Below are 27521 nucleotides of genomic sequence, written 5' to 3'. Positions count from 1 at the left end.
GTGGGTGGTACGCGGGATGATGAGATAGTGATTTTGGGAGGGGACTTAAATGGTCATGTAGGTGAAGCAGCACAAGGTTATGAAGGAGTGCATAGGGGATGTGCGTATGGTCCAAGGAATGCAGAAGGGGAAAGGATACTCGAGTTTGGGGAGGCAATGGACATGATTCTGTGCAACACATATTTTAGGAAAAGAGACAGTAGGATAATTACGTATGAGTCTGGGGGAAATAGTAGTCAGATAGTTTATTTTCTGGTTAGGAGGGCCGATAGGAGGTTAGTGAGGGATGTTAAAGTTATAGGAAGTGAGGAGTGTGTGCAGCAGCACAAACTATTGATTTGTGATATGGTGCTTAAAGAACGAGTGATGAAAAAGAGGACTTATGTACCTACAAGGAAAATATGGTAGCTGAAAAACCAAGTAGTAAGGGATGCCTTCTATAGCAAGTTGAGGAGAGTGGTGGCTGAACAGGGAGCTGTAGACAGAGGCGTTAATGGACAGTACAGTGCCCTCAAGAACAATTTCTTGAGAGTTACTGATGTAACATGTGGTTGGACAAGAGGACCACCAAGACATAAAGTAACTTGGTGGTGGGATGAGGGTGTAGAAGCTGCAGTTAAGGAGAAAAGAAGGTTTTTCTGGGAATGGAAGAAGGGTGGTAGCAAAGAGGAATATTTGGCTGCCAAGCGTAGGGCTACAGGAGAGGTATACAGGGCAAAGTCTGAGTCACAGAGACTATTACTTGATAACCTAAATCATGGGGAAAGGAAAAATATGATATTTAGGATGGCAGGTCAAGTGAAGAGGGATAATCAGGATATTATAGGTGAGCAGTGTGTGAAGAATGATGAAGGAAGGGTAGTGGTGAACAATGAGGATATTAAAGATGCATGGAGAGAGGGGTGATTAGAAAGAAATGACAGTGAGTCCATAAACTTTTATTAGGATGAAGAACTATCAAACTATGACTCACATTCCTTCAAAGTACTCGCCTCCAACCTCTATGCAGCGTTCCATTCTCTTTCTCCACTTCATGAAGCAAGCGTGGTACTCTGAAGACGGTATACTTCGGAGTTCTGAATTGACGGTCCGTGCCAAGTCTTGGATGCGATGAAATTGCTTCCCAGCGATGGCAGATTTAATTTTTGGAAACAATCAAAAGTCACAGGGAGCCAGGTCAGGGTAGTAGGGTGGGTGGGGGAGCAGAGTTATACCTTGTTGTTCCAGGTACTGCATAGTGAGGCGAGCTTTGTGGGGTGCAGCATTGTCGTGGTGCAGCAAAAGGCGAGACCGACGGCGGGTTGGTGCGGTGTTGGCCTTGTGTTCCAAGACTTGTGGAAGGACCTGGTCTGTGTAGTATTGGGCTGTGATAGTGGACTTTTCAGGCATCACATCCGCGCATATTGGTCCTTGAGAATTGAAAAAGATGGTGAAAAGGCGCTTCCGGCTGCGAAATCCTTCCTTCAAAATCTGAGGTCGAGGGTCTTCATCGCCCAACCACACCATGTTTGACTGCTTGTCACGGGTTGTGAAGAATGAAATCCAACACTCATCTCCAGTAGCAACATCTGAGAACCGTTTTGGACCATTTGGTTCAAATTCAGCAAGCCAGACACGACAAATCCTCACCCGTTCAGCCTTTTGCTCATCAGTCAACAAATGGGGTATCCATCGACAACACTTCTTCCTCAGGTGTAATTGTTCATGCACGATGTCATATGCACTCCCATAACTGATATCAAGCTCCAAGGCTAAGAACCTAAGAGTTACAGTTGGATCCTTGTCAATGATGGACCGTGCACGGACAGTTGTTGCTTCGGTCACGGATGTCCGGGGGCGTCCAGAGCGTTGTTCATCTTTCAATTCAGTTTTTCCTGCTGTGAAAGCACGAATCCAGTGGGAAACAGTTTCCAGGGAAGGAGTAGTGTCTGGATAAACTTGTAATAATTCCCCTCGAATCTCTGTTGCTCTCTTTCCCAGTTTCCACCTCGTAAAAATGTAGAACCTGCAGCCTTCTTTCGAGTAATCCATGTTTCTGGCCAGAGAGCAAAAACAAGAGTGAAGCATTCACTCACAACAATAAAACAAGAAAAGTCAGGCATACGGCGACAAGTTCAAACTCGTAAGGACAGGCAACTCTGCACTCTCCTTGCTCCCCTACCTCCTATCATTCAAGGTTTTCATGTTATAGCACAAACTGTCATTACTTTCTGATCACCCTTCGTATAACCGGTTGTTGAAAGAGGAGTTTGACTGGGACAGGGAAGGTTTGGAGCCAGCAGATCCAGTGTCTGGCCCTTGGCCTTTGATTGATAATGCTACTGTGAGTGAGGCAATAGGCAGGATGAGGGTGGGGAAGGAAGCAGGTGTGTCTGGGTTGACTGCCGAAATGTTGAAGGCCTCAGGCGATATAGGGGTGAGTTTAGTCACTGACCTGATAAATAGGATTATTTATGAGTGTGTTGTCCCAGGTGATTGGCTGAAGAGTGTAATTGTAAATGTGTGTAAAGGGAACGGTGATGCCCTGGAAAGAGGATATTATAGAGGTATAAAGCTTTTAGATCAGATAATGAAGGTAATGGACAAAGTTTTAGAAGGTATGATTAGAGAAAGAGTGAATATTGATGAGATGCAGTTTGGGTTTATGCCAGGTAAGGGGACCACTGATGCTATATTCATTGTTCGACAGATTCAGGAAAAATATATTGGTAGGAGAAGGGATTTTTATTTTGTTTTTGTTGATTTGGAAAAGGCCTTTGACAGAGTCTCTAGAGAGGTGGTGAATTGGACAATGAGAAAGCTTGGCTTGGAGGAGTGGCTGGTTAGGGTGGTTATGGCTATATATGTGGGTGCTCACACCCAGGTAAGAGTGAATGGAGATTTGAGTGATGAGTTTTCCGTGAATGTTGGTGTGCATCAGGGGTCAGTTTTAACCCCCACGTTGTTTATCATGGTACTTGAAGCCCTATCACGTCATTTTAGAAACGGACTCCCGTGGAAGTTGTTGTATGCTAATGATTTGGTGTTGATTGCAGAGAACGAAAGGGAGGGAGTTGTTGTATGCTGATGATTTGGTGTTGATTGCAGAGAACGAAAGGGAGGTGGAGGAAAGGTTTAGGAAGTGGAGAGATGGTATGGGTCACAAGGGTTTAAGGGTAAATGCAGATAAAACAAAAGTGATGATATATAGGGTTGGTGGCCGTACTGTCAAAGACGAGGGAGAGTGGCCATGTGCAGTTTGCCACAAGGGCGTGGGAAGTAATTCCATCCTGTGCGGTAGGTGTGATAAATGGGTGCATAAGAGATGCAGTGGTATCAGAGGTAGACTGCAAGATAATGCTGATTTTATGTGTACGGCTTGTCGGGGTGAGCAGGTGGAGATTGTCAGACGTGAAAGGATTGAACTTGCTGGTGAATCTCTTGAGTGTGTGGAAGAGTTTTGTTATTTGGGAGACATGTTGTGTGCTGGAGGTGGGGCTGGAGCTAGCTCTGTTGCTAGGGTGAGAAGTGGTTGGAAGAAGTTCAGGGAGCTCTTGCCTCTCCTGACATTGAGAGGACTCTCCTTACGTGCTAAGGGGTCTTTGTATGCAGCATGTGTTAGGAGTGTAATGCTGTATGATAGTGAGACCTGGGCAGTGAAGGAGGAAGATATTCACCGGCTCAGATGTACAGGAATGACAATGATTAGGTGGATGTGCAGTGTGTCCCTGCATGACGATGGAAGAGTTGAGAGGTAGGATGGGACTAGAGTGTATTGGTGTTGTGATGAGGAGGGGTAGATTGAGATGGTTTGGACATGTGGAGAGGATTGGGGATGATAATTGGGTGAGGAAGGTGAGAAGTGTTAATATTGGGGGTGGGGTTATGAGGGGTAGACCAAGAAAGACATGGGACGAGGTCATTAAGTGTGGCCTCAGGGTTAAGGGACTGAACAGGGAGGCTGCAATGGATCGTGTAGCGTGGAGAGCCGCCATTAGGTGACCAAGGCTGACATATGCAAGCATGTTGGAGCCTTTAAAAACGAAAATGAAACGAAATGATATACAGTAATCACTCCAATATCCGACGTAATAGAGCCATAGGTAGGTCCGGTTATTGGTCTTGTCCGGATATTGGGCCCCAGCTTATGGACTTGTACTTATGGACCCTAACTCAGAGAAACACCTATACAACTCCCTCTGGACATGCATAGCACCTATTTAAGACCCAAATCACACCAATAAGGCACATAAATGACTGAAATAAATGCAAAAGAAACATAAAATGAGGGTTAAGAAGTATGTTCACACATTAATAAACATTCTGGTACTTATGGACCCTAACCTAGCCTAACTCAGAAAAACACAATCCTACTGCACATGCATAGCTACTATAGTCTCACCAATCTAAAACCAAGGTTTGGGTGGAGTCCAGCCGGGGATTTCCCGGCGTACAGGGTTGCTTTGTTTCCTATACTCTGATTAGCTAGTGGCTGACCTGACACCGTTAGAGCTCGCCGCTCACATCTCCCCACCTGGCCTGACATGACTTCACCCACTTCTGTGTGTGTGTGTGTGTGTGTGTGTGTGTGTGTGTGTGTGTGTGTGTGTGTAAAGACAAACTAATTTAAGTTATAAATATAACCAAAATAATGAATTTAAAAATCGCACTCTCTCACTCATATAATTTATGATTCTTAGTATGGGCCTGGATGTTGCCGCTCGTGAGTGTTGTAACTTATTTATTTCTATTAAGAAAATAGCGTAAGTTCTACTGATTCCTTCAAATTATATCATAAACATAATTGTTACATTACTTACCCAACTTAGAACTACCATGAAGTCGGTAAAAGTAACTACATTTTTTCAGCACCACTGTAAAATATGTATGCCACGTTTCTTTATTGATGTACAAAAGCCATGTACATTACTAGTTTACCTTCCTTTGATATGCTAGAATACTTACGTTTATATTATACTAGTATGTGTGTACCTATCTGTGATGCCTATTACATATATAACAGAATCTACTCATCGCTCGTTTAGGAAGTATGGCATGGCTGCACCCAGCGCCAGACCCCACCCAAACCTTGGTTTTAGATTGGTGAGACTATAACACCCTATTCACACCAATAAAGGACATTAAAGAGTGAAATGAGGTAAGTATAGTATGGAAAAAAGTACAGTATGAAACATTCTGGCTACTTACAGCAAGTCCCTGGCCACCTTGATGAATAACCGTCTCCTCTCGGACTCTGACAGTAAGAACGATTTCCTGAAGCACTTCCAGTACACTGTTCCTGAAGTCTTGCACTGAACTTAGTCAATAACACACAGAAGTCCGTTCTCTTCACAGTGTGCACTTTTGTCTAAATAATGCTCCACTGTAACTTAATAAGTGTTGCACTTTAACTTTTCCCATTCTTATAATTTTCCAAAGCCAAAACAAACAAGTCTATTTACATTAAATTTTGTTCCTATAGAGTCTTTTCTCTCACAACTTTAAATCCTCAACACAACACACTGTTTTTTTCACTGCACAACACTCAAAATTCCCGTGTGGTCTAGTGGAGAAGTTCTTGCTGTTTATTCACTGTCAGAGTCCGAGAGTATCACTGGCAGGTGACCTAGGGGTGCATCGCTGGGTCATGGTGATGGCGTACCCACTGCAGACGACTCTAAAGACAGCAGCAAACTCATGTCGAGCGGTGACTCCACCGTGGCTGATGTGCTGGGCTGTGGCTCGGAGCATGAGGGCCTGTCTTGGGGAGGCAACGGAGTGGAGCCAGGGCTGGGCACAGCGGGGGTCACGGGCCTGAAAACACTGTCAATGGTTGATTGACGCAATGACCAACGATTCTGACGACTGATGATGCGCTGCCTGAAAGCACGCACTTCCTCCACGAGTCCCAAAGGCCCCATCTCCCTGTCGCAGTCCGAGTGTTCCAGGTAGTCTAGGACGAACTCTAGATGTTCCTGGCATGCGCTCAGCTTGGGGATGGCTGAAGTAGTGTCCTGCTGAGAGGAGTCCGCATCATCGTCGCCTTCAGCGTTGGAATCTTCAAGTTCGGTACTGACACCTGCAACCGAAGACGCGATCTCTATATCAGACAATGTCTGATACCCAGGATCGCCCTCGTCGTCATCCAACCACTCACAAACATCGTCCACATCTACATCGTCGCCGTGCGTACGTAGCCGTGCATGGAAGTCATCCACGTCAAACCCTAGAAAATCGTACTCCACATCCATTCCGAGAAGCAGACGAGACCAACCATTTTCCAGAGTCTTCACAGGGACTTCCTTCCATGCACTAGCCCAGTTGTACAGCGCAGACTTGATGTTGTAGCGGCGAAGGTTTTCCAAAGTCCGCTTGCATCGTGTGTCCCGTCCCTCCCTGCGCTCGTCCTCATCCTCGAGAACAACCATCACCTCGTCCAGGAACTTCTGACGGTATAGGCGCTTTGTTGCCACGATCACTCCTTGGTCCATTGGTTGGATGAGAGCAGTCGTATTAGGTGGCAGAAACAAGCACCTAATACGGCCAATTTCAGCAACCAAGTCCTTGTCGCACAGGTGGGCAGGTGCATTGTCGAGGAGAAGGAGAGCCTTTACCTGGTCGCGCGGGATTCCCAGTGTCTTCGTCTGGTAATGGATGGCCTCCTTGACGAAGTGACGGTGAAAGCAGTCTTTGAAGATCACAGCTGTGAACCATGCCTTCAAAGAATGGTACCAGACGACAGGAAGGACATCCATCACCCCACGAAGGCACTGAGGCTGCTTTGCGCGGCCAACAACAACAGGCTTAAGCCGGTGCATGCCGTTAGCACTGGCACAACACAAAGCAGATATCCGTTCCTTGGAAAGCTTGCGGCCAGGTACACGCAACTCCGTCTCCTAGGCTAGAGTGTTTGTTGGCAGTGAGCGATAAAATAGGCCAGTTTCATCAGCGTTGTAGACTTGACCGAGAGTTAGGCCCTCCCTGTCGATGAAGCCCTTCACCTTGTGCCGAAACTCGTCAACACCATCCTCGTTAGCGTCCAATGCTTCGCCATGTGCTTTACAGTTGGTAAGGCCATGCCGCAACCTGAACGTGAAAAGCCAACCCTCAGATGCCTTGAAGTCTAGGGCGTCGTGAAGCCTGGCGAACTTCTCAGCAGCAGCCTTCAGCTCCGTTCCACGTACCATCACACCAGCAGCACGTTGTTGTCGATACCAAATCAACGTGGATCGGTCGATTTCTGCAAACTTGGGGGTAAACATAGCCTTCCTTTCCACGCTGCGTTTGCTTCTCGACGAGAAGTCAGCCGTGTACTGCATGAGTTTGTCTCGGGACCTCTTGATATCGAACAAAGTAGACCGGGCCAGGTTAAACTCGCAGAGAATGCGGGAAGAAGACCACCCCGCATCTACTTTCTCCAATATCTCCCTCTTCTTCTCCAGATTCAACACCACTCTCTTCCTTTTCTCAGGTGGCGGGGCCATCATCACACACACTAAGAGGAGGCCCGAGAGCAGCAGGTAGGGCACCACCACAAAAGCGATCACGTGGGCAGCCATTATGACGAGCGTGCACTCGCGGCGAGAGACAGGTGGAAAGTGGGGAGGATGCAGGGGCGCTCTATCAGACGTCAGAGGAATGACGCGCCAAAACAATGCTCTCCTGCGGCGCGCGCGGTAAGTTCAAATTACGGATGGGATTTATTATTTTTTTTTTTTAATCTTAGGACGATTATGTCCGGGTAGTGGGGATGTTCGGTTATTGGGCGTCCGGATATTAGAGTGATTACTGTGTGTATATATATATATATATATATATATATATATATATATATATATATATATATATATATATGTATACTGTACAGTGCACTCGCATAACTCACGGACTACTAACTTGCAAATTATCTAACTCACGGTGTCCTTATGTAAGTCAACATTATCAACAAACTCACAGAAAATGCTTTAACTCGCGTTTTTTCCCACTAGAAAATGGCTTATTTCGGAGATGTTTAACTAACTGTATTGTAGCCACAACTCACAAGTGGAAGCCAATCATATTTAATCACAGTCCTTGTGATTATGCAGCCAATCAAAACAATGCTTTCTCCACCCACGCCACCTACACCTAGTGGTCAAAACTGCAACTAGGCCCACCAAACGCGATTTATAGTCTACACATAAACACTTACCTGCAAGTTCTATCCCTGCCTTTTTGTGTTTGCCTGCTTTTTTTATGCTTCACCATGGCTGAAAACAAACATGCCGAGTTCTTCTACCTATCTATTGCCAGACACCTCAATCCCGTTTGGGGTGGCCACAAACAAAATGCCTCCACGTCGCCCTGTCCCCGCCATTTCACTGCCCTGCTCCCAACTCACACCCCCCTCTCTCATATACCTCTCCACCCCATTCCTCCATCTCATCCTCGGCCTCCCCCTCCCTCTTCCCCCCTCCACCTCACTCACATACACTCTCTTCGTCAGTCTTTCACCCTCAATCCTCTCCACATGGCCAAACCACCTCAGTGTGTTCCTCATAACGCTTCCTATCACATCCACATCCACACCACAACACTCCTTTATATCCTCATTCGTCAGCCTGTCTCTCCATGTGACTCCACAGGCTCCTCTTAAATAACTCATTTCCACTGCTCTCACTCTTGACTTGTGTTCTTCCAACAACGTCCAAGCTTCACTTCCATACGTTAGGGTTGGTATCACAATACTGTCATGTAGTAACTTTTTCACTTCCATGCTCACTTCCCTGTTTCTCATCGCTGCTTTCAAGGAACCAGCAACCTTTCTTCCTTGCTGTACCCTTTCAAGCACTTCACCCTCCAAACCTCCATCCTTACCCATCACACTACCCAAGTACTTAAACGTACTCACATTTTCTAATTCCTCACCACCCAACCTCGCTGTACATTCACAGACTTCACCTCTCTCAAAGACCATCACTTTACTCTTCCTTACGTTCACCTTTAGATTCCGTTTCTTACACACACTCCCAAACTCATCCACCAAGCCTAGCAGCTCCCCTTCGTCTTCACTCAACAACACAGTATCATCTGCAAACAACAGTACAGGGAGTTTCCAAACACTATCCTCTCTCACCAGGGCCACTCCAACATCCACTACCCTACCGTGTACCTCTTTTATTACCCCATCCATGTACAGATTGAACAACCATAGAGACATGATCCATCCCTGTTTCAACCCAACCTTCAAAGAGAGAAATCCACTTAGTTCACCATCCACACGCACTGCAGCCTTAGCACCATCATACATACTCTTCACAGCATTCAACAACTTCCCATCTACTCCATGTATTCTTAATACTTTCCACAATCCTTGTCTATCCACCCTGTCATATGCTTTCTTCAAATCCATGAAAGCCGCTTACAACTTCTTTCCCTTCTCTAGAAACTTTTCCACTAAAGATCTAAGAATGAATATCTGATCTACATAACCTCTTCCCTTCCTAAAGCCTCCCTGTTCTTCTCCAACTAATTCCTCTGTTCTTTCTCTAACTCTGTCAATAAGTATCCTACCATACACTTTCCCTATTGTACTAAGAAGACAAATGCCCCTATGATTACCACACACTTCTTTTTCCCATTTTCCTTTGTACAGGGGAATAATTATACCTGACTTCCAATCCTCTGGGACTCTACCTTCCTCCCAGGCCAATCTGTACATCTTCCACATCCATTCTACTACTATCTCTCCCTCATGCTTCAGCATTTCACCACACACTCCATCAATTCCTGGGGCTTTCCCCAATTTAACTTTCTTCATTGCTTCCACAACTTTTATCCTACTGATTTCTTCCTGTCTTCTCACCTCCCTCCTCCTCCCAGCCATTCCCCAGCCACTTATACTCGCATTACTTCCATCCTCTATGTTCAACAATTCCTTAAAGTGTTCTCTCCATCTGCTCACTTTTTCACCCTTCTCTACTAGTAATCTACCATTTTTATCTTTCACTCCCCTGCTAACCTCACTTCCACCCTGTCTTACTATCTTCACCTCTTTCCAGAACATTTTCTTACAGTCCCTCCACTTTACACTCAAATTCCTTCCAAATTCCTCATCCACTCTCTTCTTACTCTCTCTTACTAATCTTTTCACCACTCTCTTTCTTTCTACATATAACTCTCTCTTCCGCCTCTCAACTTCTTCCACACCCCTATTTCTCATCCATTCATTGTATGCTTTCCTCTTTTGTGCCACAGCCTGTCTCACCTCTTTAGTCCACCACGCTGTTCCTTGCATCCCCCTCCGTCTTCTCTTCCTCCCACACACCACATCACATGCTGCACATATTTCCTCTGTAAATATCCTGCACACACCTTCCACGTCCCCCATCTGCTCCAATTCATATTTGCCCAATCGTTCCTCCACTTCTCTCTTATACTCTGCATTTTTCTCATCCTCTTGTAACCTTTCCACTCTCCTTGCAACTACTCCTTCCTCTCGTCTTTCCCTTCTATTTCTCCATCTTACTTGGAGCCTTCATCCAGGAGAGGACTGAAGCAGAAGCCACCACTGAGCTACACCCAGAAAACAGAGCTGATTTGGAGGATAGACAAAGGCGAGAGGAAGTCCAAGATAGCTAAGGAGCTGGGTCTGAACGAGTCCCCAGTACGCACTATTTACAAAAGTAAGGACAAGATCATGAAATGTGTAAAAGCTTATGGATCTGGGAAAGTGGATGGGCACTGCCGCTGTACAAATGAAGCCCTTATCTGGACGGAGAAATGCCTTGGTATGTTCATTAACCGCCAGGCTAGGCTGAACATACCAGTGGATGGAATATTACTTCGTGCGTGCCAAATCCCTGATCATGCTGTTCTCACAACGCTCATCCAGCCATAAAAGTTAGGGTGTGTAACGGAGGTTAGCAATAGTTTAGTGTCAGGTGTGGAGGGGAAGGTACGGACGCCTACAAACGTGTGAGGTAATTGCACAGGTACTGTACGTTGATGTGACCTTTAGTAATAACTTATGCTTATTATATAATGTACGTGAAGTGTGCCACGAGCGTTAATGTACGTGAGTATCCTTGATTAGCGATAGTTCAGAGGAAGGTGAGCTGGGCAAGGTATGGACGCCTACGAACGCGTGGGGTAATTGCACAGGTACTGTACGTTGATGTGACCTTTAGTAATAACTTATGCTTATTATATAATGTACGTAAAGTGCGCCGCGAGTTAGTGTACATGCGTATCCTTGATCAGCGATAGTTCAGAGGAAGGTGAGCTGGGCAAGGATCAACACCCCTGGAGGAAGTGAGTTCTGCAAATTTTGTTGATATATATAATAATCTATTACCATTACCTCTCCAAATTTCAGACAAATAACCATTTTCTCCTACAGATTACACATATGAAAGAAAGTAAATCTCCACAGCAGTAACTACAGAAGAGTTATGTTTAAGTGTAGTAGGTTATAACAATTGGAAAACATCCATGGAAGATGTAACAGTCTGTACAGATAAGGGGAAAAAAAATTGGTAGCATAGTCTTCAGGCAAGTGTGCAAGGAAAAAACTGTGTGTGTAAAAGTTGGTAGCGATCGGAAGAGTAACCTCACTTTGTCGGCCAATTACTCGAAAACTATTAGACTTATCGATTTCCTGTTACAACCATCATCAATACCACTAAATTCTACGTATGATCATTACCAGAATGTAAGCCTTTGGTAGCGTTTTGGGGGGTAAAAGGCGAGGGAAATGTTTTTGTTCCTAGCGGTTGTTATGTGACAAGCGCTCGGAGTAATAACATCACTTTGTCGGCCAATTACTCGAAAACTATTAGACATCGATTTTCTGTTACAACCATCATCAATACCACTAAATTCTACGTATGATCAATACCAGAATGTAAGCCTTTGGTAGCGTTTTGGGGGGTAAAAGGTGAGGGAAATGTTTTTTTTTCCTCGCAGTGGTTATCAGTGACAAGCGCTCGGAGTAATAACCTCACTTTGTCGGCCAATTACTCGAAAACTGTTAGACTTATCGATTTTCTGTAACAACCATGATCTATACCACTAAATTCTACGTATGATCAATACCAAAATGTAAGTACTGTATTATGTTATGTTTTGTGCAAGAAAAGGCGGTGGAAATGAGTGTCTCTTCGCGGCTGTTACCACTGAAAAACACTCGTAGTAATACTCTCACTTTGTCAGCCAATTACTCGAAAACTATTGGACGTATCAATTTCACGTTTCAACCATGATAAAGAGCAGTAAATTCTACGAATGTACAATACATAACTATGTAATATTTGTGATAAGAATTCGTTGTTACGTAAGCGGGAACATTGCGTACGCCATGCGTGCATCACGGAAGTCAATCACGGACGGAGTCCCAAGTACTTTCTTTCGATTTACTCGAGAACTATGAGGCATATGGGGTTCTGTTTGGAGATGGGGAAAGCTGGTGAATTTGGGCATATTACTATGTAATAAAAACATAAGGTGTGTGGGAAAATTTAGCCTTGAGAGGTCCGTGATTTTTTTCCGAAAATGGCTTTCAGTTTTTGGCCATTTTCTCGAAGTAAACATCGTATCACAACCAAATTTGTTTCATTAGAAAGCTGATGAAATTCTCTATAAAAACTTATTAGATCATTTTCCTGTATGATGGAAAACATTCAAACGGCGATGTTGGGAAGTGAAAAACGGTCCATTTACCATGCTTCCGGGGCTAACAACTTTTTTTTTTTTGGTGTTTTCCTGTGTTTTGGTCCTGTTTATCAGATAGAACAAGTATCGCTGCCTACCTTGAGAAAGGTTGGATGGGAATAAATGGATTTTTGGGTGGCGAAAATAAGGCAAGAATGTGTTCCATTCGCTGAAATTTGCCTCGCGCGCGCTCCCGGGCCGGGCGGCTCTGTAGAAAAAATCGTGCCCCAGAAAACCTACTGAAACTTACCGTGCGCGAGAGAGTTAAATGTCAGGACCAACTTTTCTAGCCCCGGGCTCCTACGCTCCTCATGGGGCAACACAGTATTGGATGATGAATTGGTCGATGACACTATTTGGGTATCATTTTCCCCCTACACACAAAGACCTTCACATACTGAATCCCACGGGGCATCACTTTTGTGATGCTTGGGAGCAAGGGATCATACCGCGGGGCATCACTTTTGTGATTCTGTGTTACTTTGAATTCACCCAGGCTTTAAAGTGGTGGCTGGTATCATCTATCAGTACTACCAGTGTCCAGCTATACTCAGTTCTGCTAATGTCATCTGTACTCCCATCCACTGTTGACAATTTAGCCATTTTTCCCTTGTTCTTGACTCCCCTCCTTACCCTCTCCTCCCACCTGACCAGCCGTGCTGTGCTACACAAATTCTGGATGGATTTTTCCATTCATTTTATCTATTGAAATGTGCCCTATGCCCTATTCTTATACATAATAATATATAAAACAAAGAAAAGGTAATTGATACTGCCATACACCTGGAATGGGCTAATTATCACCTGGCAACATCCCACGTGCACTCGTTCGCTAATTTCTCGTTTATTTACCCTTGAAATATGCCGTATGACCTGTTCTCATAATAAAAATATATATAAGAAAGGAAGGGAGAAGCCTAAGTGATATTTACATTCACCTGGAACTACCTAATTTATTACAGTATGTATTGTCTAGATTTCCTGCCAATCATTTCATAGCGTATAAATTAGCAGCTGTCACCACGCTGACATTGGCAACCCTTCACTGCCCCTAGGCCACAGCATTCAATTTACGGTCATCTTTCAAGGTGAAACCACGTCGGATTCGCGCCTGTCCAATTCCAACGCTTTATAGTCCCATGCAAAGGGCCCTGTGACCTCTACCCCTACTAAACCTCGTGTGGGAAGGGGTAAAGGGCTAAGTGAATCTGCTGTGGAACGTAAACTGGCTAATATCAATAATAGTGATGGACAGTGACAACAATCTTTCTGGTGACTAAAACAGTGCAAGTGGAAATGTAAAAATTCCAAACTCTTTGAAAATCATAGAATAGTGTTTCTAGTGATAATATCAGGCTGTGGTAATCATATTACGGGGTGTCGGGAAGTGTAAAGTGGAGACTTCGTTACCCAACTTCAGAGGTCTCCACAAGTCCTACGGTTGTCGACGAAGGCTCAACAAACACCCCAGGAGAAAGCTGAAGGTATGTGCCGTATGCATATGTAATTATAATATTCTAGGACTAATAACTGATTTTTGGCAAATATTTTTTAAAAGACAGTCGGAGCGCGAATATCCCTGTGGGACACGCAAGGAGCAGCTCCAACATCCCCCTGGTGTAAGGGTTAACAAAAGCCTGCTTGGTTCTGAAATTTTATGGGTACAAAACCTTTTTCTACAATCAAAGCTGAAATACATGAAGGGTTATAGACATCCTCTTAACCCCTAAAGTACTAACAGGATCGATCGATCCTTTTCCAGAATTTGGCTTGATGCCGACTATACAGTAGTAGGACTCGTGTAAATTTGCGGCTGTGGTGTGGCCCGCACCTGTGTACAATGGTGCCACATTTCCTCAACTTGCGATGTGAAACAGAAGCTATTTATGTACAAGGCATCACAAATACGATAAATTCAGATGAATAAAACTTACACGTGTATTTTGATGGATGAATCAACAGTAATCTTATTATGCATAAAATATTTATACAGTAACACAGAAACATGGCATACATATTGTACAGTGTTGCTAATGGAAATTGTAGTCACTTTTAATGGTTTTCAGCATAGTTTTAGGGTGGGTAATAATATCACAGTTATAGATATAAGATTATGAGCCTGAAAAAAGAAGAAATATGCCAATATCCAAAGTAAAAGAAATAATTCATATAATTCTTGTGAGTGGCAACACTGACACACCCAGTCTGGCCTAAGGTAAAGTACGTACCCATCCACAGACCCAAGCATAGCTTGTACAGGTGTTGCTAGGGAAAAATGCTCACATTAACTGGCTCTTACCGTAATTTTAAGGGCGAGGAATAATCACATTTATAATCATAAGCTAATATGTAGGACAAAATAGTAAGCATATGCCAATACCGAAGTAAAAAAAAAAAAAATAAAATAAAAAATAAAAAAAAAAAATCATTCGCGAGCGGCAACACTTCTACACCCAGTCGGTGGCCTTGACCTCAAGGGTGGTGTGGAAATGATGTCAAATTTACAATATATACAATATGATGTAAAAGAAAATATCCAAAATGTCTCTTGCAATGAGAGAGAGAGAGAGAGAGAGAGAGAGAGAGAGGCAGGAGAGGGGCAAGGTTAAATGAATTGTCGGCATGATGGGGGGTGGTGGTGGTGGAGGCATTGTCAGGCTGAGAGAGAGATGGAGGAAGGGGAAAGAGAATGAATGAAAATCAATCATGGTACTGCAATAACGGGTCATCTGTCGCCGTATACAAAAAATGATAAATATCACTAAATATAACAAAACCAAATTAACAAATGAAAGCACAATTATAAATAACTTATAAAAGAATAAAAAGTACTCAGGGTGGCTCACATCTCCCGCCAGGAGAGAGAGAGAGAGAGAGAGAGAGAGATAACGGTATAGAAAACGTGGCAACACTGTACACAGGTGCGGGCCACACCACAGGCGCAAATTTATGCGAGTACTACTATAGGATTGACAGAGGAGCCTTCGTGGGAAAAAAAAAAAAATTGTGGTCACTAGGCTTCAGCCCGATTGTGAAGTACTGTATATCGATGTAAACCAATGAGAACAAAGTCCTGAGTAGGGAGGGGGGAGGATCTGGGCCCCCTACCAATGATGGTGGTGGTGGTGGTGGGGGGGGGGGATTCTCCCACTGCCCTCTTGCCACCTGTCTCTACCCCAATACCTTTGTACCCTCCCTCCCTCCAACTCCATCATGCCACTGTGGTTCCCCCTCTTCCCCCCTCCCTGGGGAGGGCTATATCCCCCTACCCAGAATTCCATACCCCTGTATTCCCTCTCTGCCTCTCCTCTTTGTCTTGTGGTGTCTGTCTCCCACCTCTAAACCCCCAAACCACCCCTCCAGGCCTCTCCCCACCCTGCCCCCACCCCCAGCCTAGAGTATTATACGTCATAATTACTATTCATGTCTTGTGTTTTCATTCATTACCAGATTTTTGTTTGTGTAACGTATATAGAATGTACATTATGTTTTTTTCATGTGTTCTTTATTTTGACAGCTACACAGCTATAAGGGAAAGGGATGGGGGGAGGGAACGTGGGGAATGGAGAAGTGTTAGGGGGAACGGTGATGGGTGTTGGGAGTGAGTCAGGAACACTAAAGTAATTATACTGCAGTTTTTTTTTTTTTATAATATATATACATATATATATATATATATATATATATATATATATATATATATATATATATATAATATATATTAAGGGGGTAGAGGAGGAGGACAGGTTTCTCTAGCCTTTTTTTTTTTCTTCTTATCCCCCCATGAAATTCTTACAGCTACTTGATTTGACAGCTCTCAGGGAACAGGTGAGGGGAGAGGGTGCTGAAATGTGAGAGTAACAGCAAGAAAACATTTTGCGCTTTTTTTTTTTTTTGACAACTACACAGTTATGAGGGAAGGGTATGGGGAGAAGGGGAGAAGTGTTGGGGGGTAAGGGTGTTGGAAGTGAGTGAGGAACACTAACATAATTACTGTTTGAAGAAAACAATGAGCTGGAAAATTCTGAAGGATGGGGGTAGGGGGTAGGAGGGAGGGGGATAGGGGGAGGAAAGGAAGAGAGGGTGGGGTGATGGGAGTGGGTGAGGAAGGTCATGGGAGGGGGGGAATGGGGTGGGTACACATAGAAAACTGGAGTCGCCCCTCCTGGAAGGGTAACTTTTTTCAACTCTGATGGGCTATAACTCATGAACCAGTTGGTCTAAACTGCTCTGGCTTGCAGCATAAGGTGTGTAATTTCAAGCTCTAAACCTTGGGCATAAAACTTTTTACTTCTGTGAGAGTAAAAAAATCAGCTCCACATGCTAGGGAAGTTCAGTCAATCGAATTGTGTATCCTAGGGGTTAAAACTTTCTTTGGCTCTATATAGCAAGCATTCACTGTAATGCTACTGAAACCTTATCTGTTCAACTTTTGAAAAACTTACCTGCTTTTTCTATTAGGTCATCCAGTTGTTCTTCTTTACACTCCAAATCCTCCACCTCATTTTCCAAACACTGCAAATTTACTCTTGAGGGTCTGGAGGGGATAAAAATGAATTCATTCATTCATCATCTAATCCAGTAAATATCATCATCATCATCCAGACCTCCTCTCCTGCCCTAGGGCAGGGTGAGGAGTAGCAACATCAAAACAGCCAAAATCTCCCCAAGCCAATGGGCCATGCTTCCATTCACACATCATTCAAGCCCCCGGAATCCTGGCTCTGTCTGATACACCAAAAACTTTCACCATATTCAGTAGCTTCACATAAATGTATTTGATAGAGTCAATCTGGATGCTGTCATGTTAAAAAGGGGTGCCAAATCTCCGATCATGCTCTTCTCACAACACTTATCCAGCCAGCCCGATCTCATCAGTCCCCTAGCCTCACCAACTTCGATAACTCTCTTCCTCACACACTAATCCACCATATCCCTCCACCTTCTTCTTGGCCTACCTCACCCCTCCCTCCTTCAAGTTCACTCACATATACGTTTTTCCCCACTCTATTGTTATCCATTCTTTCCACATGACCATATCATCCCAGTACACTGTCTCTCATTCTGGCGTCCACAGACTTCCTCACTCCACATCTTTCACTAACCACATTACCGGTATTTTGTATCCTATCCATTCTCTGTACTCCACATACATTCCTCAACAGTCCCATCTCCACTGCTCTCACTCTTGACTGTTCATTTTCATGCCACACCATAATCTCACACCTATATGTTAAAGTTAGCACTAAGACTTCTTCATGGAAGCCTCATGTAGCTGCAACACTCAAGCCTATTTCCAATCAAGGCCTTCATAGCACCAGCTACTTTCCTTCCTTGTGTCACTCTACTTACCACTTCTTTTGCACATTTTCCTCTCTTTTCTATCATTGTACTCAGGTTATTTGAACTCTCTCTCCATTCACTATAACATTGCACTGACAGTCACCTTCTGTCTCAATTACCACCACTCTTCCATCATCTCTCTTTCTTTTCTTCATTCTTTCCTCTTCCTTCTGCCTACAGATGACTTTACACTCCATCTTCTGTCTTTCTTTCCTTCATTCTTTCCTCTTCCATCTGCCTATGGGTGACTCTACACTGAGTGACAAGCAAAAGGGTTTCCTGTATGCCAGGAAACCATTTGCTGTGCTAAGTGGTAACCATATAACCAAATTATGGCATCTGGTGGTTTAGAAAGTAATCAGGTGTTCCAATCAGATTGAGCCTGTGTAGGTTTATATCCAAGGGATGGTTGGAGTTTATTGCTCACATAATGCCACTCAGGGATGAGTGAGGCTGGTCACTCTCATCTTAACTATCAGGACCAACTTGCCTAGCCCCGGTCTCCTACGCTCCTCATGGAGCAACGTAGAATTGGATGATGGATAGATGGATTTACTCTTTTCTACATATACTCCCAAATTTTTAAAAAATACAAAATAAAAAATATAATAAACCTGTACAAATATCCAAACAGGCAGTACAGTAATCCCCCAATTATCCGACGTAATAGTGCCAAAGGCATGTCCGGATAATGAACAATATCCCCCTACCATACCCAGACCCTACCGATACACAAACTCCAACCCACACCTAACCTATTTGTCCAGCACCTATGCTTACTTTGGTATTATTTTTCAATCATTCTGGCATATTTAAACACCAAAACACACACAGCAATATCCAAAGTAATGCTAAGCACCAAGAAAACAAGGGGTAAAAACATGAAAAAACAAAAACACCCTACCTATACACTACTGTATGTACAGTATCCCTCCTAATTTTGGCACTGTTTTCAGGTCAATCTGGCAAATTTAGACATCAAAACATATATAGGAATATCCAAAGTAATGTAAATATATATATATATATTATGTACAGAACCTCTCCTAATTTTGGCACTTTCTTCAAGCCAATCTGCCATATTTAGACATCAACACACACACACTGGATTATCTAGATTAATACTAAACACCACAGAAACAATGCATAAACAAAGATCCACAAAAAAACTTAGAACAGTTGGAAAATCAGTTATCTAACACCAGTAATAACTGTTCCTGGAGAAGAATATAAATAAATAATAATCATCATCATCATCCCGACCTCCTTTCCCACCCAAGGGCAGGGCGAGGAGTAGCAATGTCCAGACAGCCAAAAATTCCCCAATCCAATGGGCCACGCTTCCATTCACTCATCATTCAAGCCCCCGGAATCCTGGCTCTATCGGATACACCAAAAAACATTCAACACGTTCTGTAGTTTCACATAATCATTTCCGACAGAGTCAATTCAGACGCTGCCACGTTAAAAAGGGGTGCCAAAAATCTCTGATCATGCACTTCTCCTCACAAAATTCATCCAGCCAGCTCGATCTCCTGTCAGTTCCCTAGCCTCACCGACTTCCAAACCTCTCTTCCTCACACATTCATCCACCATATCTCTCCACCTTCTCCTTGGCCTACCTTGTCTCATCCCTCCTTCGAATTCGCTCAGATATACCTTCTTCACCACTCTATTGTTATCCATTCTCTCCACATGACTATACCATCTTAGTACACTGTCTTCAATTCTGGTGTCCACTGACTTCCTCACTCCGCATCTTTCACGAATCACATTATTTCGTATCCTATCCACCCTCTGTACTCCACATACATTCCTCAGCAGTCCCATCTCCACTGCCCTTACTCTTGACTTTTCATTTTCATGCCACACCATAGTCTCACATCCATATGTTAAAGTTGGCACTAACACTCCTTCATGTAAGCCTCGTGCAGCTGCAACACTCAAGCCTCTGTTTCTTATCAAGGCCTTCACTGCACCAGCTACTTTTCTTCCTTGTGTCACTCTACTCTCAACTTCTTTTGCACATTTTCCTCTCTTTTTCTATCACTGTACCCAGGTATTTGAACTCTCTCACCAATTCCAGTCTCTCTCCATTCACTGTTACATTGCACTGGAAGTCACCTTCTCTCAATAACCATTTATTACCAATGCCATCCCTCTCTCCATTACTCATGTTTTCACTTCTCTCATTATCCCATCCATATATACATTGACATCACACAACCTTGTCGAACGCCCACACTGATCATGAACCATTCACTTAGATGCCCATTAACCCTGACACATGCTTTACTACCATCATAAAAACTCTTGACGGCACCTAGCAGCTTACCCTCTACACCGTACATGTGCAAAACTTTCTACAATCCTTCTCTGTCCACTTTGTCATATGCTTATTCCAGATCTATGAATGCCATAAACACCTTATGGTCCTTCTCACAAGCCTTCTCTACTATCTGTCTCTGCAAATATTTGGTCCACACATCCTCTGCCACTCCTAAAACCACCCTGTTCATTACTCACTAGGACTTCTGATATCTCTCTTACTTTCTCTATAATAATTCTTCCATATACCTTCCCTACCACATTCAGTTAGCTTATGCCACGATAATTCTTGCACTCACTTCGTTCACCCTTATTTTTGTACAGGGGTACAATTACAGCCTTTTTCCACTCTGCAATCACAGTTTCACTCATCCGTGCCTTCTTACATATCTCCAACAAGCACTTCATTCCACTCTCTCCTCTACATTTATGCATCTCTGCATACACCTCATCAACCCCAGCTGCTTTCCCATTTTTCAGCCGCTTCACTGCACTCTTCACCTGTGCAAGTGTCACGTCTCATGGCACTGCATTCCTTCTCTGCACACCCCCAAAACCAATCATGTTTACAGCTGCTCTGCTCTCTCTATCCCCATTCATCAGGCTTTCAAAATATTCTTTCCATCTGGTTCTTACTTCATCTCCATGGGTTAATAATCTACCACCTGCAATCTTCACACCATCCCATTTCTTTCCGCTTTCACTTCTACATTTCCGCACCTCCTTCCAGAATAACTTCCTATTTTCAGAGTAGTTCGCATTCATTTTTCTTCCCAGATCCTCATTTACCTCCTCCTTTTTCCTCTTCACTAGTCTCTTTACCTGCTTCTTGCTCTCAACATATTCAGTTCTTATTTTATCTGAACCCCTATCCTGTAACCACTTTAGCCACTTCTTCTTTTCCTCCACCGCTCTCTTTACCTCCTCATCCCACCATGCCATACCTTTCTTCCACGGTCTGTCCAGATCCATTTCATTCCAATTCAGTAATTCCAACTCGTCCTCTACTTTGGTCCTGTATTCATCTGCCATTTCTTTGATCCTCAGCTTCTCAACTTTCAGTCTTTCTCCCTGACTGCTTCTCTCTCTCCTGATCCACCTCACTCCTCTCCGCTTGATCTTCCATACCACAAACATATGATCTGACAGACCTCCACATCATCCTCTCACAGCCCTCGTATCAGCAGCCATTCCCATCATCGACCTCTCTACGAGAGGCTTCTTTCAACACAATCCCCGTTCCCTCTATACCATGTATATTTATGTGCATCTCTGTGTTTGAAATACGAGTTACAAATGTACAACCTCCTCTACTGACACATATCCTTTAATCTCTTCCCATTATCATTTTCTCCTGGTATTCCATAGCAACCCATTATGTCATCTTCAGGACCAGTGCCTACTCTTCCGTTCATATCCCCCATCACAATCACTTTATAGCTCCTGGGCATTTCTCTCACTACTTCACCAGAAATTGGTTAAATTGGTATATATAGTATACCATCGTCTTCTCTGGTGTTTATACAATAAGCTAAGAAAAGCACTGAAAACTGATGAGTAAAAGTACACAAATGCAGTGAGATCAGTGTTCAAGAGTAAAACTTACTTTCATAAACTACCCACCATCCTAAAGCAAAATTTTGCCAACACCTTCAAAGAGCTTAGCACATATCTAGATACAGAATTTCATGAGCTTTCTCATGGTCACCTTGGAATTTCAATACGACCAATACTATTAGAATAAAGCACAGAAAATTTTAAAAACTTATGAGTCAGTGCCATCAGCATGAAGGAGGGGAGGGACTGAGAAAGGAGCCGGGAGAGACTGAGGGGGGGTGCTGGGAGAGGGGGAGAAGCAAGGCTGTGATCAAGATTTTCACCTTTCAGTCACGAGGCAGACGGACACTTTACCATACGTTTTCTCGTGGCTTGTGGTCTGTTAGACACGTGGTGGCCATTTGGAAACAAAACTCTTGGTGACCAGGCAATTTTAGATGTTCAGTAGTGGGGTAGACGGCCGCTGTCAATGAACATGTACTCACGGCTTGTGGTTTGTGTTCAATGTGTGGTGGCAGTTGGGAAAGACTTAGCCCAGTGGCCACATGACTTGGGACATTCAATGGGGATGTGTACGGACATTTGACACCAACTGTGGGGTTACAGTCGTATTACGCAGGTGCTGGAAGTTCATAGGGAGTGATCTGATCAGCGTGTGCCTTTGACAATTCAGAGCAGGGGCAGACGGACATTTTAGCTCTGGTTGTGGGTTACGGCCTATTTCCCACTCATGGCTCGAGCCCAGAGGCCATGATAACGAATGTCTGAACATGTCAGCTGGCCAGCCAAAGGTCTTGTGGGCTTTTACATTCCGATAATAGTAAGTGAATCTGGATAATGGTTTAACCCCTAACCGCTAGCAGACGTGTGTAGACAATGTGATTTTAGGCACGGAGCAATACGTGTTGATGTGTATAGCCACATGCATCTCCCTCCACCCTTTAAACTTTAACTTATCCTTACTCATCAATGGGACCACCTACTGTAGAGACATGGGGATACTTTCATTTGAAAGAAGAGTTGGTGATTCTTATGTGTCTTTAAATTTTTTCTTTAGCTTTTATAGTTTGGCAGATATCAGGGTTTGATGTAAGGGTATTTTCTTCCATCACAGATATCCCCTGTGGGGAGGAGTGTGCAACATCGGAAAATCCCCGGTGTGTAGGGATTAATAGAGCCAACGTCCTGTATCCAGATAATGAACAGGTCCAGATACTGCACGTGCAGATCAATGGGAGACTGCTGTATTAATACAGCAGACCCTTACTTTAATGGACCTCGATAGACCAGAAATGGGATTTACCAGACACTTTGAAGGCCACTGACCTTCTGACAGCTATAATGAACAATGTCCATTACATGAGATGCAATACCCCTTCTACTCCAACCAGGCCTGAAGTTGTCCTCTCCCCACCAAGATTACTGAGCTGTAATATCATATGGCAAAACTGGACTAGTCATGAAGATGTGCCAGTAAGGATGTGAAATAAGCTGCAAAAGGGCAAAATTACGGGCCAAGTTAGTATGGGAATAATTTCCATGTTCAGTACTAGAATATACTATTGTATTGTCATCCATCCATCATCCAATCCTACATTGCCCCATGAGGAGCGTAACAAAAAAGTATCGTACATCAGGGGTACGATGGATGTGAAAATGAGCTTTGCAGAATACACACAAAGCTATTAACCTAGTGCCTTAAAAACGCAGCACCCAGAATGTGATCTTTTACGTGATTGCAAGTCCTAATAATTACCAAGGATAACATCTGTACTTATACTCACAGGGTGTTCCATGTATCACAATACGTCAACCATATTTCGGAATGACATGCAGTAAAATGCTCAATACTTTTTTGGTTGACTGCAATCATTTCAAACCTGCTTGAAACCCCACCGGGGGGGAGGGGGGGGCATCAGCTGTAACAGGACTAGCAACTTTGTTAGATCAGGCTTCCCATCAATTACTCCATTAAATTATAGTCTGCTGTACGGTACTAAAATAATAATCATAATTAAGGTCTGCTGTACATACTAAAATAATCATCATCCTGATCTCTTCCCACCCAAGGGTGAGGTGAGGTAAAGTTTCAAAAACATGAAAAAAATGTTACACAGAGACAACTATTATCAGCATGTCCAATTTACATGGGCCACACTCACATTAACTCTCCATTCAAGCCGCCAGTACCCTAACTCCACCTAACAGACGTAAACATCCACGTACATGCTTCACATTACCAACTTTTCAATCCAATGGCAAGCTCTCCCCCACCCACTCATACCATGCAATGAACAACATTCTTCCAACCAGCCTGACCCATTTCAAGTTCCCTAGCCTCATCAACTTCCATATGTTGCTTTCTCACTATCACCACTATCATAGTTTGAAGATAATACAGAACTACAGAAAAATTTACAGGGTAAAAAATAACCAACAATATTTATATGTTGAGAGCTGAGTTTGCATAGTAGCCAGAGACTATCAGCAACTCAACTTTGCAATGCTCTACCAGACATGCACTACATGTATGGCCTGAAGCACTGCGCCACACTTGTAATTAGTGGTCTGGATAACATTTCCAGTACAGCTGTGGATGACAGTATCAATACATATCATTATAATTAATAACTGAATAACGACTTTGAAACAGAAATACGATTGTTAGACCAGCAAACGTCAAAATATCACCAAAAAAGTTAGATAAATGTTCAGCTAAAACACACATCAATCTTAATGCCTCCATCTGTTCAAGGAATCTTCTTGACCAACTGAGCCTGGAGAAATCTTAGTCAATTTATTCCTGCTGCCTCCTGACAATTTTATTACCTACGGAAATACTTTTAAAAAGTGGCCTTCCTGAACTAAAGATAACTGTCTGGTAGCAGGATGGAAGACTAAAAAGCACAAGACGTAAAGTCATAGACGTGCACTAATATATCAAGCTTTTATACAATGGCCACCGTAAATTATCATCATCCCAACCCTTTTAAACTAAGAAATTGTCAATCAACCTTACAAGAAAATGAAACTTTGACAAGCAATGTCTTGTTAGTTTATCAAAGACTTCTGCAGCACAAAACTTGGGGGGGGGGGGGAGAGAGAGAGAGAAATCCAATAGTAACACACAAACAGTAAGGACTGAAATAAACAATAATGGCAACTCACATCCACTGTACGTTGTTTTTGGATTTCTTGTTGACTAGACCAATGCCCTCCAGAACATTTGTAATGTCATATATTCTTCTCTTTTGAACTTCCAGAGAATCAGAAGCCTGCAAAAATAAGCCACAACATTATAACAACTAGTAAGCACTTTACTTACGCAGTACACACACACATATATATATAGTAAGACCTCATTATAACAGACTAATTGGGGCCCAAACTATTCCGAAAAATGCAAAATTCCAACAGAAGTGACACAAACCTCCCCCTGCAAATAGGGACTTTTTACGATTTATCAGACGTTAGTCAGGATCACATGAATAGTTTTTAAACTGTTTTGACTACCATTACTGTACTGTACTGTGTTATAACTTCACTACATTAATCAAATGGTGTGATCTATTGAAGTAAGATATATCGAGGTTTAACTGAAAAAAATATATATACTTAAGGTGTATATATATATATATATATACAGTAATCACTCTAATATCCGGACGCCCAATAACCGAACATCCCCACTAACCGAACCTTATCGTCCTGGGATCAAACATTCCCAAAATGGTCCAAAAAATAAAAATAAAAAAATAAAAAAATAAAAAAAAAAAAAAAAAAAAATCGATTTTTTTTTTTGCCGTCCGTAATTTGAACTTGCCGCGTGCGAGCATTGTTTTGGTTCGTCATTCCTCCGACGTCCGATAGAGCGCTGCTGCATCCTCCCCACTTCCCGCCTGTCTCTCACCGCGACAAGACCTACGCTGTTCGCCATGGCTGCCCACGTGCTCGCTTTTGTGGTGGTGCCGTACTTGCTGCAAGGCCTTCTGCTGCTCTCTGCCCTACTCTTAGTGTGTGTGATGATAGCCCCGCCTCCTGAGAAAAGGAAGAGAGTGGTGTTGACTCTGGAGAAGAAACGGGAGATATTGGAGAAGGTTGATGCGGGTTGGTCTTCCTCACGCATTCTCCGCGAGTTCAACCTGGCCCGGTCGACTTTGTTCGATATCAAGCGTTCCCGAGACAAGCTCATGCAGTACACGGCTGACTTCTCGTCGAGAAGCAAACGCAACGTGGAGAGGAAGGTTATGTTTACCCCCAAGTATGAAGAGATCGACCGCTCCACGTTGATTTGGTATCGACAGCAACGTGCAGCTGGTGTGATGGTATGTGGAACGGAGCTGAAGGCTGCTGCTGAGAAGTTTGCAAGGCTTCACGACGCCCTTGACTTCAAGGCATCCGAGGGTTGGCTCTTCGCGTTCAAGTTACAGCATGGCCTTACAAACTGTAAAGCACATGGCGAAGCATTGGACGCTAACGAGGATGGAGTGGACGAGTTTCGGCACAAGGTGAAAGGCTTGATCGACAGGGAGGGCCTCACTCTCGGTCAAGTCTATAACGCTGACGAAACTGGCCTATTCTATCGCTCGGTGCCAACGAACACTCTAGCCGATGAGACGGAGAAGCGTGTACCTGGCCGCAAGCTTTCTAAGGAACGGATATCTGCTTTGTGTTGTGCCAATGCTAACGGCATGCACCGGCTTAAGCCCGTTATTGTTGGCCGTGCAAAGCAGCCTCGGTGCCTTCGTGGGGTGATGGATGTCCTTCCTGTCGTATGGTACCATTCTTTGAAAGCATGGTTCACAGCTGTGATTTTCAAAGACTGGTTTCACCATCACTTCGTCAAGGAGGTCATCCATTACCAGACGAAGACACTGGGAATTCCTCGCGACCAGGTAAAGGCTCTCCTTCTCCTCGACAATGCACCTACCCACCCGTGCGACAAGGACTTGGTTGCTGAAAATGGCCGTATTAGGTGCATGTTTCTGCCACCTAATACGACTGCTCTCATTCAACCAATGGACCAAGGAGTGATCGTGGCAACAAAGCGCCTGTACCGTCGGAAGTTCCTGGACGAGGTGATGGTTGTCCTCGAGGACGAGGACGAGCGCAGGGAAGGACGTGACACTCAAGGCAAGCGGACTTTGGAAAACCTTCGCCGCTACAACATCAAGTCTGCGCTGTACAACTGGGCTAGTGCATGGAAGGAAGTCCCTGTGAAAACTCTTGAAAATGGTTGGTCTCGTCTGCTTCTCGGAACAGATGTGGAGTACGATTTCCTAGAGTTTGACGTGGATGACTTCCATGCAAGGCTACGTACGCACGGCGACGATGTTGATGTGGACGATGTTCGTGAGTGGTTGGACGACGACGAGGGCGATCCTGGGTATCAGACGTTGTCTGATATTGAGATCGCGTCTTCGGTTGCTGGTGTCAGTCCCGAACTTGAAGATTCCGACGACGAAGGCGATGATGACGCGGACTCCTCTCAGCAGGACACTACTCCAGCCATCCCCAAGTTGAACGCACTCCGGGAACATCTAGAGTTCGTCCTAGACTACCTGGAACACTCGGACTGAGACAGGGAGATGGGGCCTTTGGGACTCGTGGAGGAAGTGCGTGCT

At 43.9% G+C, this 27521-nt stretch overlaps 1 protein-coding gene across 1 annotated transcript in view; it reads right to left on the bottom strand.

Annotated features, from left to right (window-relative positions):
• Window positions 1–27521, bottom strand: part of LOC145394206 (transcription factor E2F3-like) — a 114457-nt gene that overhangs the window by 61167 nt on the left and 25769 nt on the right. Inside the window, exons 4-5 of the mRNA XM_080268195.1 lie at window positions 25066–25172; window positions 17115–17206 (exon numbers count right to left, since the gene is read on the bottom strand). Of these exons, the coding sequence (XP_080124321.1) occupies window positions 17115–17206; window positions 25066–25172 (199 nt within the window). The remainder of the gene's footprint in view (window positions 1–17114; window positions 17207–25065; window positions 25173–27521) is intronic.

The sequence above is a fragment of the Coenobita brevimanus genome, chromosome 26 (assembly GCF_032717465.1).
Source record: "Coenobita brevimanus isolate Jiangsu-jjx chromosome 26, ASM3271746v2, whole genome shotgun sequence".
In the NCBI taxonomy this organism is placed as follows: domain Eukaryota; kingdom Metazoa; phylum Arthropoda; class Malacostraca; order Decapoda; family Coenobitidae; genus Coenobita; species Coenobita brevimanus.
The sequence above is the reverse complement of the archived record's forward strand: the minus strand, read 5'-3'. Positions and strand labels throughout refer to the sequence as shown.